This window comes from Triticum urartu, chromosome 5A (genome assembly GCF_056163025.1).
Source record: "Triticum urartu cultivar PI428250 chromosome 5A, HENAU_Tu73, whole genome shotgun sequence".
Classification (NCBI taxonomy): Eukaryota; Viridiplantae; Streptophyta; class Magnoliopsida; order Poales; family Poaceae; genus Triticum; species Triticum urartu.
Genome location: NC_141877.1, coordinates 186,810,024 through 186,825,529, shown reverse-complemented (window position 1 = coordinate 186,825,529; position 15,506 = coordinate 186,810,024). Strand labels below are relative to the sequence as shown.

At 39.9% G+C, this 15,506-nt stretch overlaps 2 protein-coding genes and 1 pseudogene across 2 annotated transcripts; 1 reads left to right on the top strand and 2 right to left on the bottom strand.

Moving 5' to 3' along the window:
* Nucleotides 1-3,695: 3,695 nt before the first annotated feature.
* On the top strand, nucleotides 3,696-4,660 carry LOC147970751 (uncharacterized). The gene is made up of 4 exons (XM_087523603.1): nucleotides 3,696-3,888; nucleotides 3,997-4,077; nucleotides 4,154-4,317; nucleotides 4,406-4,660. The coding sequence occupies exons 1-4, from the start codon at nucleotides 3,696-3,698 to the stop codon at nucleotides 4,658-4,660; spliced, it is 693 nt and encodes a 230-aa protein (XP_087379729.1).
* A 2,504-nt stretch (nucleotides 4,661-7,164) lies between these two features.
* Nucleotides 7,165-7,851, bottom strand: LOC147970750 (uncharacterized). Its single transcript, XM_087523602.1, has one exon. The coding sequence runs from the start codon at nucleotides 7,849-7,851 to the stop codon at nucleotides 7,165-7,167; it is 687 nt and encodes a 228-aa protein (XP_087379728.1).
* A 468-nt stretch (nucleotides 7,852-8,319) lies between these two features.
* LOC147970749 (replication protein A 70 kDa DNA-binding subunit B-like) lies at nucleotides 8,320-14,728 on the bottom strand (annotated as a pseudogene).
* Nucleotides 14,729-15,506: the final 778 nt, after the last annotated feature.

Here is a 15,506-nt window from a genome sequence, read left to right as displayed (position 1 = left end):
GTAGATACAGAAATACTTATCAGTGCTGGTCATCAGCAAGTAAGAGAATTGTTTCCATCTCATGCCATATATTTGTGTTGTATCAGTATCTAAACTGCTCCTGTGTGCAGGTAACATAGGCAACAATTCAAGTATCAAAGGAACATATGGCTTTTGGAATTCTGTTAGGAAAATTCTCTTTTGTAAGAAGGCCAAATCTTTTCCAAGGATTTTCAAGTGACCATGTATTTCAGGTTTCTGTTCTATCTCCATTTCTAGGCTTCCTTGAAGTTCTATTGAAATGGCTATTTTGAGTGTCCGCTATCATTTCAATATGAAGTAACATGAGAAGTCAAAATTTGTTGCATTTTTTATCCATATATGAAAAGAAATGAGTCTTAGCTAAAGTTCGAAACTGTTACGCATAAAACAACTAATCTGTCGCTATAAACAAAAATTTAATTGTGTTATGCTTCATGAACATATTGCCATCTATGAGAAGATAGTTTCGAGATATATATTTCTATTCGACTGTCCCTTTGCCTTCTTTTAGTAAAAACAATAGGGGGACGTGCAGAAATGAGCCATATATAGCGGAATGTGCTATATGCAACACGAATTTTACTACTCCCTCCGATCCAAATTAATTGACGCAGCTTTAGTTCAACTTTGTACTAATGTTGTACAAGAGTTGCGTCGATTAATTTGGACCGGAGGGAGTACGTATATTTTGGAAGTGCATTTAAAAGAATCAGTGTATCAGGACATACAATTTTTCATCATGCATTGTGATTGATATGCTACGATATATAATTTTGATTGGTTGATAGGCATAGTTGTGTTATTCTCGAAAAAGGTTACATTGCATCAGATTGCTAAGAATCAGTAACCTCAACAATTATAAGCTCCTTGTCGATGTTGTCTCGGAGGGCCAAACTCAGCAACATGGTGTATGACCAAAAGAAGAGGCTAAATTTGTGAAAATCCATATCGACTTACCTGCAGGAATATGACACTACAAATGTTCAACGTATGATAACAATAGAACTACTGATGGTCTATAACTTCTGTGCACTAGCATGTGACTTGTACTCTTGCAGGGACAGGATTAAGCTTTTTATAGTCATCTGATGGGATGACATTTAATTATTTCTCTCCGTATTAGTTGTCCCTTTGCTGATCACATGTTTATTATGGTGCCTTTTCTTGCTCTTCAATGAAGCGTCTTGCCTTCTTATATCTTGACCTAATATTGAGTGTAATGAACTACAATTTTTGTATACGTGTTCTGCTTAACTAAGATGTGCTTTGAATCCAAATCGGAAGCAACTATCTACTCATCCTATGCCGACTTCCATGTATGCTCAGTATAACATCAATTGTAACATATTATGTAGATTTTGTAGATTTTATTACTTCCCCATGGTTTTAACATGTCAGAGTTAGAGAATCATCATGCAGTTGCATCTCCGTTAGGATCAGGGGACGTTCCCCGTTTATAAGACCAAATGAGTATAATATTTTAGAGTTAGTTCTTTTTTGACTGAAAGTCTGCCAAAATTTACAATGGTTGTGAGGCTTCTTGCTGTGATTTGTCGGCTGAAGTAGCAGAGATCATCGTGGCTAAATCCTTTTTGTATGGTGTGAAAGGCTGCTGATTGTCTGAACGTTCTTTATTGTGCAAATGAGTGTAAATCTTGTCTGCCACTTGACTATTAATGATTATTTACAACATTTGAAGATGTGAGCATATGCATTATGTATCTGAATCTGGTATGTTGTGAAGGTTTTTAAGTGACCAAGCACATTTCTCATTTGGCTGCTCAGTCTGTATTTATACACAAAACCACTCTGTGGGCATGTACATTTCTAGCTCTGTTTGAAGCCATCTCTGTGCAACCATTTTGTTCTCCATCCAAATTGGATTCCCCGGTCACAATACATACTTATTTTAAATTATCTTTTGAACAAAGTTCATTCTGGATGAGAATTATGTTTGTATTTTGACTATGAGTCACAAAGTTTTGGCGTGGTAGCTGACAGGGCTACTGACGGTGGTGGCATGTGGCTTCTGGGACAACGACGTCAAGTGCTTCGTGTACACATTGCACTCCAAATGTCCGACAAAATGTCCACACTAAAGATGGATTCAAATGAAAAGGAAAACATTGCTACGTGGACATGACCCGGTCGAAACCATGCCGAGTCAGCTTCAGCTGAGTCGAGGGACAAAACTTCTTTGGTTTGAAAAGTTCAAGTTGCAAGTTGTCCTGTTTTTAAGTTGAGGTATGAAACCTGCACTTCTCAATTAATTGAAGGACTAAAAATAGACTTTCTCATTATTTTATGCTGGTGTGATTCTTATTTGGTTAAAGTTTGACGTGCGTTGCACGTGCAAGTTTACTAGTGATTATAAAGTAAAACGTTGTGTCTACAACAAATGTATGTAAATTTTAAAAAATAATCAACACAATGCTTGGGAATTTTAAAAATATAATTCAAAGATTTTAAAAATGTTCACTGATTCAAAAATGTATTGATGGATTCAAAAATGTTCGTCACAAAAACAATTCTGACTCTCAAAAGGTTTTCAAGAAATATTTTGCCTATGAAAAATAACTTGTTTACGAGTTCCAAAAAACATGTGCGCAGTTTCAAAAAAATTCACTAACTTGTCAGCGTACTCCGCCGTATTGCATACAGAAGTTTTGAAATTGCGAATATTTTTTAATTCATTATTTTTCCAAAGGCGTTCCACCTTTTTAAAAATTGGGCTGAACGTTTTTCGAATTCAAATTTTTTATTGAATTAAAAAAATGTTGACCATAATTTTGAAGTTACAAAAATTTTCTTAATTCATGAACTTTTAACAAATTCGTGAATAATTTTTGAAATGGCTTACATTTTTTTGGAACTCATGATCATGTTTTTTTGCAAAGGCGAACATTTTTGTTTAATTCTTGAATAGCTTTTGAAATTAAGAAACATGCTGTCTGTGGTGAACAATTTTTTAATTCATCAATATTTTTTTGAATCAATGAACATTGTTTTTCAAAATTTACGAAATAAAATTTTCTAAATCCCAACCATTTTCTTGAATATTTTCATAAATTCAAGTATTTTTTTGTATATACAAACTTTTACTTTTGAATCGTGAACATTTTTTGTATCAATGAACATAAAAGAATCAATTCATGAATTGAACAGAAAAGAATCAATTCATGAATACTAAGTGTGTGTGTGCGCGATATGTGATGAGATGCATATATATTTAGTCTATTGTACAAGTTGTGAACATGTTTGAAGGTTTACTGGGCACGTCTAATATTATTTACAGAGTATTTAAGGTTTACTGGGCTGGCCTGCTTGTTGTTTGGCCCACGGGCAATTTTTCTGCCTGGCCGCTCGCTGTAGAATATCAAGCGGCAGGCATCGGTCCCCTGCTATTCCTCTTCCTCGGCATCTCCGTCTGGTGGTCGAACCCTTCCTTGAGAGACGAACCCTAGCGTTTGCGTGCTGGTGAGATTTCTTCCCCTTTTTGACTGGCTGGGGCTTATTTGAAACATGGATCCGGCCCGCATTCATTTGGATTTGGCAACTCCTTTCGTTTTCAGCCGACTCCTACTCCATTGCTGTCTTTTTTCAGCACGATGTTTTCTGCCTGTTCCCACATAGTTTGTGCCGATTGAAAATCTTTGCTGTTTAGGTTTGAAGGCATGAGGGGAGATCGCATCAACGATCCTGTGAACATTAGCTCTGCTGAGAGCGCGGACAGCAGCTCTGATGAAGCTGTGGACACGAGCTCTGATGAACCCGCGTACACCAGCTCTGATGAAGGTGTGGACATGAGCTCTGATGAACGGGCGTACAGCAGCTCTGATGATGGCGTGGACACAAGCTCTGATGAAGGTATTTTTAGTAATGGTAAACATCAGATATTTAACCTAACGAAATGTGGTCATGATCTGTACTTTAGTCATTTGCGCTTATGGGCCATTTGTTTGTTGAATTATTGAGGCATGTGCTACCGTATGAAGAAAAAGAAGCTTCAGAAGACATGCAAGGATGTGTGTGACTGCCCTAGAGAGTACTCAGTTGGTAAGGACTAATGCTAGATAATCCAGAGTGTTTCTTTCTATAGATAGGAAATTAATTATTTTACTTTTATTATTAGGATATGATCCTAATTCTGAAGCCGACTGGATGTATTCAAAGAAATTTATGATGTCAAAGTGTGCTCGAAAGCGTCTTAGCTGCTATGTTCATTCTGTTAAGCCTGCTATTAGGCACTATGTGTGTGAGATGAACAAGACTTTCACCAAAGCTGGGCAGAGAATGGTGAGAAGCCAATTTATTTGCCTATATGTGTATTCTGCCTACTCTATCAATCATAGTGTATAACTATAAGTCTGTTGAATGCTTGTAGTACTTCTCTACTTTGTTCACTGAGAAGCACCTCATGAAGTTTCTCTCCAGTCCGGTTGATCGAATGCGGATTAAGCTTTCATCTGGGCGTTGTTTAACCTATGTTCAACTGATGAAAGGGGTTGATAAGAGGGCTGCTATAACACATAACTGGAGCCGCTTCGTGGAAAGAGCGAAGCTGAAAGAACGGGAAATCTGTGTCTTTTCTCTCCGACATTGCAAGGGGGTGCCAGTGTTCACTGTGCACAAAATCTGAAGAGGTTGGTGTATGAAACATAATTTTATTTCTGAAAGAAATATTTAGTTTATTTCCTAGTCTAACTAAGTATGGGTTGTAGGTTTCTGTGATGCAGTTTGGAAGTAGGAAGATGGGAAGGTGTTCTGCAAGGACATGTAGATATGTTCTCTAGTACTCCCTCTGTTTTTATTTACTTCGCATATTAGCGTTGACTAAAGTCAAACTTCCTAAAGTTTGACCAAGTTTATAGAAGAAAATATAAATATTTACCATAAGAAATTTATACTATGTGGAAGTACATTTGATAATGAATCTAATGGTGTTGATTTCTTATTGTATATGTTAATATTTTTGTCTACAAACTTTGTCAAAGTTTATAAAGTTTGACTTTGACCAAAGCTAATATGCAGAGTAAATAAAAACGGAGGGAGTATGATGGTATGCCTATGTTTAGTAATATTTAGTCGTTTGATAGACTATGGTCCGGTTTGTTGGGCCAAGGAAACCAGGATGCTTTTCTTTTGGCAGTAATGTATCCTCTATGCTATCTATGTAATGCAATGATGATGAAGACTCTAAACTATTAGTGAGCTATATGCTTTTGCCTAACATTGTAGTTCCATTTGTCTGAAGTAATTAAGCGTACGCACATAGATATATCATAGTCAGTACATGGGATTTCATAAGATAGGATTAAAGTTTCGGCTGCATGAAAATACTCCGCACGAAGGATAATAGGTTTTGGTAATGCCTTTGAGCTAGCTTTCAAAAGTATCCTGGTCGACGTTGTTGCTTGGGTTTACAGATCATTGCCATGGTCGAACAACGCTCTTTTTGCACTTCTTTTTGCAGCCACCCTGCATACAGTGCTTTGTTGGTTGGTCAAAGAGGAAGATAGTTGATTTAGTAGGTTTTTGTTGTGAGTGTTTTACCTAGTAGTTCCATTGCCTGCGATTTCTGGGTCCAGCTTGCTGGTGGCAGGAAAGAGGTTAGAGATCACTTTAGCTGGCAGTGTGTTCGCTGCGCTGCCATTGAACTGTGGTTCTGCTTCAGGTGTTGGAACCAATTCATTATCGGGTTCCTGAAACTTGTTATGAGATATACATGGTCTATTTTTTGTATGTGTAAAACTGGTACACAAACTAAGACAAAAGTATATCTAATATACCTCAAGAAGCGGTGTATTTGGACTGTCATCATCGGATGAAAGTAGCAATGTTAATGGTTGCACCCTATCTCTTTCCATGGCTTCGACTTGTTTTTTAAGCTGCATATAGATTGCTCAAAACCCCATGACCAGGATGTTGCTTGTAGGAGTTCTCTTCTGCATTTCTTTAGGGGTTGTAGGTTTGCATCATCAAATACTACTACGTTGTTTTCTTGTAGATAGCTTATTGCAGCTACATTAACTGATTCAGCAACTTCGAGGGATGTAGTTTTGAAATCCCCATAAAAAATTTGGTTCTGTGGCTGCCCAACCTCTATGAGGTGGTAAATTGATTGAAAGAGAGGCAATCAGGCCATGCTCTCCCATGTCAAGTATGTCATGGTTAGTTATTTGCAGCTTAAGAGTGTTCGTGGCCTGTTGAAGAATGTAACGTTTGCTTATGTTGACATGGGTTGGCGACATCTGCAAGTTGTAAATCAGGCATGCATCACGCAAATGGACAAAGATGTCATTGCATAAATGTTTTAATCGACTATATAAACAGGAAGTAAATTACCCAACTGTCTTGAGGCACGTATCTGTGGAAGGCCCTGGCCATGAGTTCTTCGTCCAATGGAGAATCCGGATTCTTGCCCACCATATCCTTGCACTGGATGCGTGGTTTACGGAGTTGGAAGATAGAGGCGGCTCGGGGGGTGGTAGATCGAACTCGAAATGGATGCGGCTGATAGAAACCCTAGAATCTGTGAGTTGGAGCCAGTGTGCTTGTTGTATATGGACTGCTATGGGCTTGGCAAGGGTTTTCAGTGCGACCTGATATGGACACCAGGCCCAAGGCTTTATTCATTTTTTTAGCGCGTGTATTTTAGAATATGAGCTCACTCTCATAGATTTTCACAGGCAGATAGAAACGAGCTATTTTGCACTGCATTAGCGAATTTAGTTTTGCTATCTACAGAAACAGGAATTGTATACGCAATAGGAATCCTGTAGTATATTGATGGCCTTGGCTATGCCAGTTATAGAGACATAAATGGCACTAAAAATTAAATAAAAAGTCACACAGATATAAACGGTACAAGGAACAGAGTCTTAACAGGGCCATCATTAGCCTTGGCTATGCCAGTTATAGAGACATAAATGGCACCAAAAATTAAATAAAAAGTCATACAGACATAAACGGTACAAGCAATAGAGTCTTAACAGGGCCATCATTACTTCTTACACAGTCTTCGCAAGTCTTACATAGACGGAGAAATATAATTATACATTACGGTTAATCTATGTGGTTAAACAAAAGGATCGAAATAGACTAAAAGGTCTGGTTTAGGATTCATTCTTGTAGAAGAGAACTCTAGAAACCTCTCCTGATGCTTTTTAGTTGCTTTTCTGATTTGAGCACCCTGCGCTTGAGTCTTTCTGCTATCTTCTCAATGTTGTTAAGAGGTTCGTTCATAAGATGATCCATGGGTTCTTTCCCAGGTGATCTGTCGAGCGTTGTCACATTGCATATATGATCAGATAATCCATGCATGTATCTTGTAAGAACGAACCAGCCCATAGCATTTTTCTTGTTCTTATACCTAGCCATCATTAATTTGTTCTTGATGGATTTGTTCTTCGTCTTTGTTTTTTGCCTGTTATACTTCGCCACTGCTATCTCATGCTTTAGAGACTGATTTTCCTCATCCAGTTTCTTCATGTTGTTGTAATTGTAGTCTCTTAGTTCAGTCTTAACCATGCATTTTATGTATCCAATTTCCTCCATGGCAGCTGTGTCCTCTGACATTGCATGATCGATACATTGTACCCCGGGAGTAGTCATACGACTGCCATGATCTTCAACATATGATGTGGGCGTATGGAAAAAAACAGTGACACATACTCTACCGCCGTCACATGCTTTGCTTCGATATTCAGCTCCTGGAAGTTCTAAAGTCTGTAAAAGAACATCCAGCATCATCCTGCAAGGGATTTTGATCATCGGTGGTATGGCATGTGATTTTAAACGGATGTCATTAGGCGCAAGGGCATGAATCATATTTCGGCATGTAAAAGCTTTTAGAAGGGAAAATGTGCTTTGAATAACCCAAGCAGAACTAACACCATATTAGTTTTTGCTATGGTAACAGCTGAATGAAGATAACTAATTTATCCTGAACAACTTTATGCACAAGAGCATGAGCTATGCATCGACGGTGTAGACCACAACATTCACTACCTGGTAGGTTCTAATTATCACAAGCATGAACTAATGACTATCACAAGTGTGAATTGAATCCTGAATGCAATGTATAAACAAGAGTATTGCGCCTATAAAACAAAAAGACACACATCCAACACTGAAATAATGCAGGAAGTGGTGTCAGCACAGGCATATCTTTTAGCCTGCTTAAAACTCCATGACATTAAGAAATAGTTTTCATAATAAGCCCATGAAGCTTAAACTACGAATCTTGCTGAGAGGAAATAGGCATAGAAAAAGTATCCACAACAGATGACTAAAGTATCAGTTGTTTTCTACTATATAACCACCAACCTCATAGCGGGGCTGCGAATTCTCATACTGAGTGTAGGCCTCTTCCATGCCTGCCATCTCCTCCTGCATCAAAAATTGGAACAGCTTCAGTGCATACCAAGGAAAATCATTCTGGTCAAAGGAATGCTTTTTTATTTTTCTAAAAGAAAGCCACCTCAAGCAGCTGGCCTTCAGATTGGTTATTGTTGGAGTATTCTTCATCCGGAGAAAACCTGGAATGCATCTCCTCTGCATCCAGCGGCATATCCTGTGAAATCAGATAAATAGATTAAGCGCCGACCACAGCTGCAAGCTTAATCAGAAAGAGGGCACATAGATCTGCGGCTACATCACTGAATCATAAGGGTAGTTACCTGTGGTCCTGCTGAGGAGTTCTCCGGGCATCCAGATGCTGAAACACATGGAGAAACAGCAGTTAGTAATATTGACTGCGCTCGCGCCAGTGTGGTCATTGTTTGGGAGCGAGGCACTGAATGTGCGGGAGAGAACACTCTGCCGATCTAGGGTTTCATCTGGTTGCCTTCATAGCAATATATGATATGTCTATATGGGCCTTTTGGCTGGGCTATTGTCTCTGGGCCCATACACCACAACTTTCAAGGGCCTCCATAGTAGTAGTTGGAAAGGAAAAATGCGAATAGAAAGGTACACAGAGGGCCACTGTAATTGTTCATCGCAAGTAATAGAAAAGAGAAGCAGGTAATACAGGTCTTAAACTGGCGTTACAGTTTGAAAGTAAAAATACACTGGTGGCACAATAAGGTTGCTTGCTAATAAGACATTTGTAATAGGTGGTTGAAGTTTTCGATCTTTTCCACTATTTGATGTATAGCAGTTTGCTCAGAGAGCAGAATACATCAACTTTTGTAGGCTTCATCACAACAATATTCCTATGAGAAATGAAGAAATAAGTTAACTGTTATATCATAGGACCTTGTCAGTATGTGTACATAAACTGAGTCACACATATATCATACCTTAGTTTTCCAGCATAGTTGGAGATCGAACCGTTATCTTTGCCTGCCGCGTGTACAGCGGCATGTAATGATGTCCTGTATGCATATAGTCTGATTCGCATCCACGTGGCATTATGTAGATGGTAATATAATCTGGGATATCAATCACACTGTCAACCCAGCCAAAACAGTCATATCTAAGTGTATTTATGAAGCCCTGTCCAGGCAAACCATTCTCTTCAACCAAGACAAACGTGCTCAACAGCTGGCTTGCTATTTCGTGTCGGAGGATTCCAGCTGGAAGTTCACTTATACTCACACAAATAAATCGGGTAAGTGAAATTTGCTGGCCACCATAAGAAGAATACCAAGGAATAGCCTTGAAGATGTGGCCGCCTAGCTCAATGCGTCCCCTTGCCAGAACAGTTGATCTGAATGCTGCAAATGTAGCATACTGAACATCCCCTTCATAGTATACAAGGAAAGCATCAAAGCTAATTGGCTTCACCATGACGTATCTTGACGCTGGTATATACCGAATGACCACAGAAAATATTTCCTTTGTGTCTATGGGTTCAACACCATCTTCTCGTTTGAGGATTATAGAATGTGATAGCTCTTGGAATCTATCGGGGTCGACCTCTGTGTCTTGAAGAAAACAGTGTGGGGCAGTAGCGTCGACGGTGATGTCTCGAGCATTTGGCACATGTGGTAATGGCTCAATGGGCCTCATTATCTTCCTGAAAGGGTTGTTAAGCACACTAATAAGCACATTGAACATGTCCAGGTGGATCCCTATTGCTGTGTTTGCTCGATCGCTAAACCTATGTCTGATCTCGATATTCATCCGCAATGGCACATTTTCTAGCGCGTCTGTCCAACAGATGCACCGAAACGCGAGTAGATCATTGTAGGTGATTGTGTCAGGGTAAAGCTCAGAGACGACACAATATGGATGCAGCATAAAATCCACTGTCTTGAATGTCCAAAGATGCAGCGGGAGGTTTGTTATTTCAACTAAAACCTAGGATCCAGCATGGTTATTATTGAAATCATAGGCTGGTGTGCCACAAAATGTTGAGTTTTCATCTGCACAGAGGGTGGTAAAGTATATATTACCCAGGTTAAGCCTCTATTCTGATTGAAGGAACTCGACTGCTTGTTTGGGATGCTAATTAAGAACTCCTGGTCAGGAGTATCAATAGTAACAATTTCATCACACTTAAGCTGAAAAGCTTTAGCCAATGCATTATCAAAGTGCCTTCGTGCAGTTCTACTATCAGGAGAGAAAATGATTTGGAAATGGTAGTGTGTCCGGATCTCTGGGCATTTTGTTTCACCATAAGAAAGAAAAGCTCTTGTAATATTTCTTCTGGAACAGACAGATGAGGACGAAATACCTAGCAAGATTATAAAATAGTTTAGACTATCCGCCAGCTTAGGCATTGAGAAAGGACGACTGAATCTAAGAATACAGGGGCAGCAGCTGAGTTTAGAGGAACAGGGAAAGAATGGAATCTACCTTGAACTAAAATGGCAGTATAGGATGCAGCTTCATCGGTTGAAGAAGACGCCATAAGCCCAGGGCACCAAGAGATGTAGCGAGGGAAGAAACCCTAGAAATGGATGCGCGGAGAGTGTGACGGTGGGATTGGTGGGGTGGAGTAAGAGAGCGTGCAGGTTATGGGGGACAGCACATAGGCCAGTCTTCAGCCACACAACCCACACCTTGTCTGGATATGAGGCACGGCCAAGAATGGGCCTACTGGGCCGAAGTAAAAACAGGAATGGGCCAAAGCCTTAAAGGCTATGAAAAAAGGAGGAGATGATCAGAGTCTAAAACAGAGGGGAGACAAAATCATCTATGAAAAGAAGAAATCATCTGCAGACTATGGGGCAGCATATCACGCATAAAAAGGCAAATGATAATCGAACAACACACACATAATAGGCTAGAGTTCACTTGATTATATAGAGGAGTTTTTTGTTTTGTCGTGCTTTGACACTGCTACTTGAGCAGCCAAAGACTTTTTAGCACACAGACATAAATAGAGGAGTTTTAGACATGCTTCATAAGAAGCATACAACCACACCAAGGTCTATGCAAGAAGCATACACGGCAACGGACTCTGCTTGTAGCTGGTCAAAGAGCATTGTGATGGAGCATTGTCAAGAGCGAAGCCAGATGCATAAATCGCCATCTTTCTCCTTCGATCTTGTTGAGGAGAAGCTAATGTACATAGGATAGATAACCTATAGCAGAATGCAAAGTTTCAGAAACCAGTTCCAAGTATGAGAATGGCAAAACAAGTCCAAGAACAGTAGTATATAGGGAAATTGTGGTGTACCTATAGATATTTTAAGGTTGCATAGGCAGGGCAAAGGAGTCACTGCTGCTTTGTTTTCTTCCCTCCTCTAGTTCCTTTTCCAGCAATGGGGTTCCTTTATTTCAAGGTGTGTTAGTCAAAAATAAATAAGCGGAATGCTATACACAGGTTTGGAAACCGGCTATATTAATGGAATGTAAGAAGCAGTACTTACTTCTTGTTTTTTTGAAGTGGACTCTTATCATCTTTTGCATCAGCAGCACCAGAAGGATCTTCAGCCTTTTCATCATCGTTCACCTGGAGCACCCAACATATACATAAGCTTGATAATAGAGAGATATAGCATATTGATATTGGATGGCTATTAGGTTATACAATAGTAAGATTTTGCCTTGACACATGTGTATCAATGCGTGACTATGCTGCTCATTTATTGAACGTATATCATGCATTTATAGTATTATGCGTTAGTTAGCACATGTGTGTTAACAGGTATCTCAGGCGGAGCAGAGAAATATTTACCGCGGCTATTTCGTCACACTTCTTTGGAGGATCTTGTGCCAGAGGGAGCTTCTTGTCATTGCCGATAAATAAAGCACGCCTAGTCCTGCTGGGTGGGCATGGTGATTTGCTAGAAAAGAAAATATGATCATAAGTATAAGCAAGTATTAGAAAACACTGCAGCAGTCCTTTCTAAAGAGGCATACCCTGGAGATGCAGATGAAAGGAGACCAACACCGAGCTTTGAAGTTGGTGTCTGCGTTTGAGTGTAAAAAAGGAAATGAGAAGAACTGAATTAGTTTGTGAGCATCTTGATTGAATAAACCGAAAGAGAGATGGTAGACTAAGAAAACAACACACTGCGCCTGTAGGTGATGGAAAAGTTATAGCAGGGCTCCCTGAGGAGCTGCCAGGCTGGGCTTGCTTGATGCTTGGGGTGCTGGGTGTAAACATCTCAGATGGTACTGGACTGTCAGTGAGGGAAGCAGAGGATGATGCTCCAGATAATCCAGGGACACAGTCAAAGGCAGATGAGCTTAACTCAGGCTTGTAGGTTTCCATAATTTTCACAACTTGAAATGATAACTGTGTGCTTGTGGTTGCAAAGCTTCTCTTTGCAATGGACACAAGAAGTTTATACTTCTGCCCAATAATCTGGGTAATCTCTGGTGGAGCAATTCTATCAACCATCGGTACATGAGCTATCTCTTGTATGGTTGGAAGTCCTGGGTTTCTAAACTTCAGTAAATTGAGGAGTGGTTTTCCAACAGCTGCTTTTCCAACTTTATCAAACATGGTGAACTCAGCCTCACCTACATCATCACTCGCAAATACCGAAATACAGTGCCTGCACATGGCACGAATAGAATGAGGATTGTAGTAAAGGACTAATAAAACATAGAAGAGGCATGTCTAAATAAATGAGGCAGGAAGCCTGAGGAAACAAACAACACAAAACAAAAGAAACAGGAGAAAAAGGTCTTGGAAGGCACATACGTTTCCTGTGCTGCTATGGATGAGCAGTTAGGATTGGCGCATCCGTAGTTCGATGCGACTATTGTAGAGGTCTTGTTGCAGGAGGAGCAAGAGAAGAACCACCAGCGCTGATCAGGATTGAGCCTCTGGACAGTAACGGTACATATGAACCGTTTTTCCTGTCGAAGTAACATAACTTGCAGTTGAGCACATGACCAAGAAAAAATGGGAACAACATATAGAGGAAAAGACAACGAGGATACCTTGTCTTCGTAAGGGTTCAGGCGGAGGAGCTCTAACACGGTCTTTTCAACAGGATCAGCGTAGATACGGGTAGTAAATGTACCCTCGGTCAAAGCAACATTGTTATCAATGGGTTTGAAATTAGTCCCCAACCTATTTTAATACGCAACATGGGAGATAGTTAGCAGCGTGACAAAGAAAACAACACTGTCTTCATATTCATGGTTAAAGCAAGAGAAGCCAATTAGAAGGCATATAGAAATCACCTGTTGCGGAAGTCATTTATCATTGGGAGATCCTCGTCAATGTACCAACGACAGGCAGAACTACCACTAAGTCCTTGAACACCTGCATAGTTATTGAACAATATAGAGGGGTAAGAGGCTGCATTGAACATAGAATGAAAAGGCTATACAATACAGAATTCATAAATGTATAAGATGCAATAGGTTGACCACCTTGATTTATTTTAGGTAGTGTTCCTACGAAAATTGCAATCACAACTTCCTTTTCGTCTCTTGCCCGCACTGCTTCTTCTTCGAATTCAATCGCTCGATCACCCCAGAGGACAAGCCTTAGCTCCTTGCACCTATAGGTTTCATATGACGAACAAATCAGTAAACAAACGAACGAGCAGGTGGCCTAGAATGGTGCATGCATAATAATAAGCAAATGCCACTTACTGTAAGTCAGTTAGGATTATTGTCCTTGTGTTTGATGGCTCTGGCTGATGCATTGATTGGATAGTGACCACATCAGAAACAACAGTTATTCTTCCAATGACATCTTCAAAATCATAGAATTTGCAAGAGCATCAGACTCTAGATATTTTACAAGTGGTTTTTAATGTACTTAGGCGTGCAGTGACACAACTTACCAAGGAAACGAGGCGGTGGCCCATATGGACTGGGGATGTCCTAAAATGGGATCAAATTGTAGGTGCAGAATGGGTAATCTGCTTCCAAGCCCAGGCATAAAACAACGTTGCTAAACCTGGTGAACTGAATCATGAAGCGACTCTCAACAAGTCTATAACTTGTCTTTGCTTCAACGCAGTTGAAGCTGCTCATCATGTAGACCTTTCCTTCCTGCAGCTCATTCTTCAGTTCTTCTGCTCGCTGAGGAGGTATCTACACATACATATGGTTGCCCTGCCAACAAAAACAGCAATTAGAAAGGTATCCTAGGCCAAATATGGACAGTTGGCGTTGAGCTAGCTATATAAAGACAAACCTGGCTATCAAGAACAACTAAGTCCATGTGCTGGATATGCACATTGTCAGTCCCCCCACGATAAAACCACAGGCGCGAGACAAGGACAGAGACAACCCACTTCCTGCTGTGCTTGTGTATCTCAGAGAGCATCTGATGCGCCATCTGGAAACATAAAGACACTTTTGCTTAGGAAGGTAAAAATACACAAAGAGGCAACATATTAGGTTTTGCAATATGATGGCATACTTAATCGAAGTCAAGTGAACAGACATACCAAGCGAACTACCAAAATACCTTTAACACGTACATAGATGCACAAAAAAGAACAGCATTCGCTATCTTAGGTAATGAGCAGCAACAGATAAAACAACATTTACAAACTCAAATCTTATTGAAAAGGGAGCAGACAATTGAAATATTTCACCAAATGAGGAAGCATATAATAATAGAGACTAAGAGGCAGCAAGTAGTAGTGAGACCAAAAGCAGCTCGCAAAATAAAGCACGACGCAGGTACTATTCCAAAGACTCAAAGATCTCAGAGAAAACTATGTTTCTAGTCTGAGATCCAAGTGTGCCATCTTCATTCTCAATAAGTATTTTCAAGTTTTTCTTGGAAGTCACACGTGAAACCGCCACGTAAAGCTAGCCATGAGTGAAAACAGGGCTTTTCAGGTATAATCCAACAGCTGAGAGAGTTTGTCCCTGGCTCTTATTGATAGTCATGGCATAACAAACCCTGACCGGAAACTGGCGACGATGTAAAGTAAATGGCCATTTAGGATCCTTGGCAGTGAGGCAAATCCTTGGAATGTACACAACATCCCAATATTAGAACCAGTCATGATAATAGCCTCAATGACTTTCTCACCAAGTTTAGAGACAACAAGACGAGTACCATTACAAAGACCAATTGCCTGACTCAAATTTCTAAGGATCAT

Bases quoted from the DNA above. Each gene is read 5' to 3' on its own strand.
- LOC147970751 (XM_087523603.1), top strand. From the start codon at position 3,696: ATGAGGGGAGATCGCATCAACGATCCTGTGAACATTAGCTCTGCTGAG. The intron at 4,078-4,153 runs GTAAGGACTAAT...TTTTATTATTAG, and splicing joins CCCTAGAGAGTACTCAGTTG to GATATGATCCTAATTCTGAA. The intron at 4,318-4,405 runs GTGAGAAGCCAA...GAATGCTTGTAG, and splicing joins CCAAAGCTGGGCAGAGAATG to TACTTCTCTACTTTGTTCAC.
- LOC147970750 (XM_087523602.1), bottom strand. From the start codon at position 7,851: ATGATTCATGCCCTTGCGCCTAATGACATCCGTTTAAAATCACATGCC.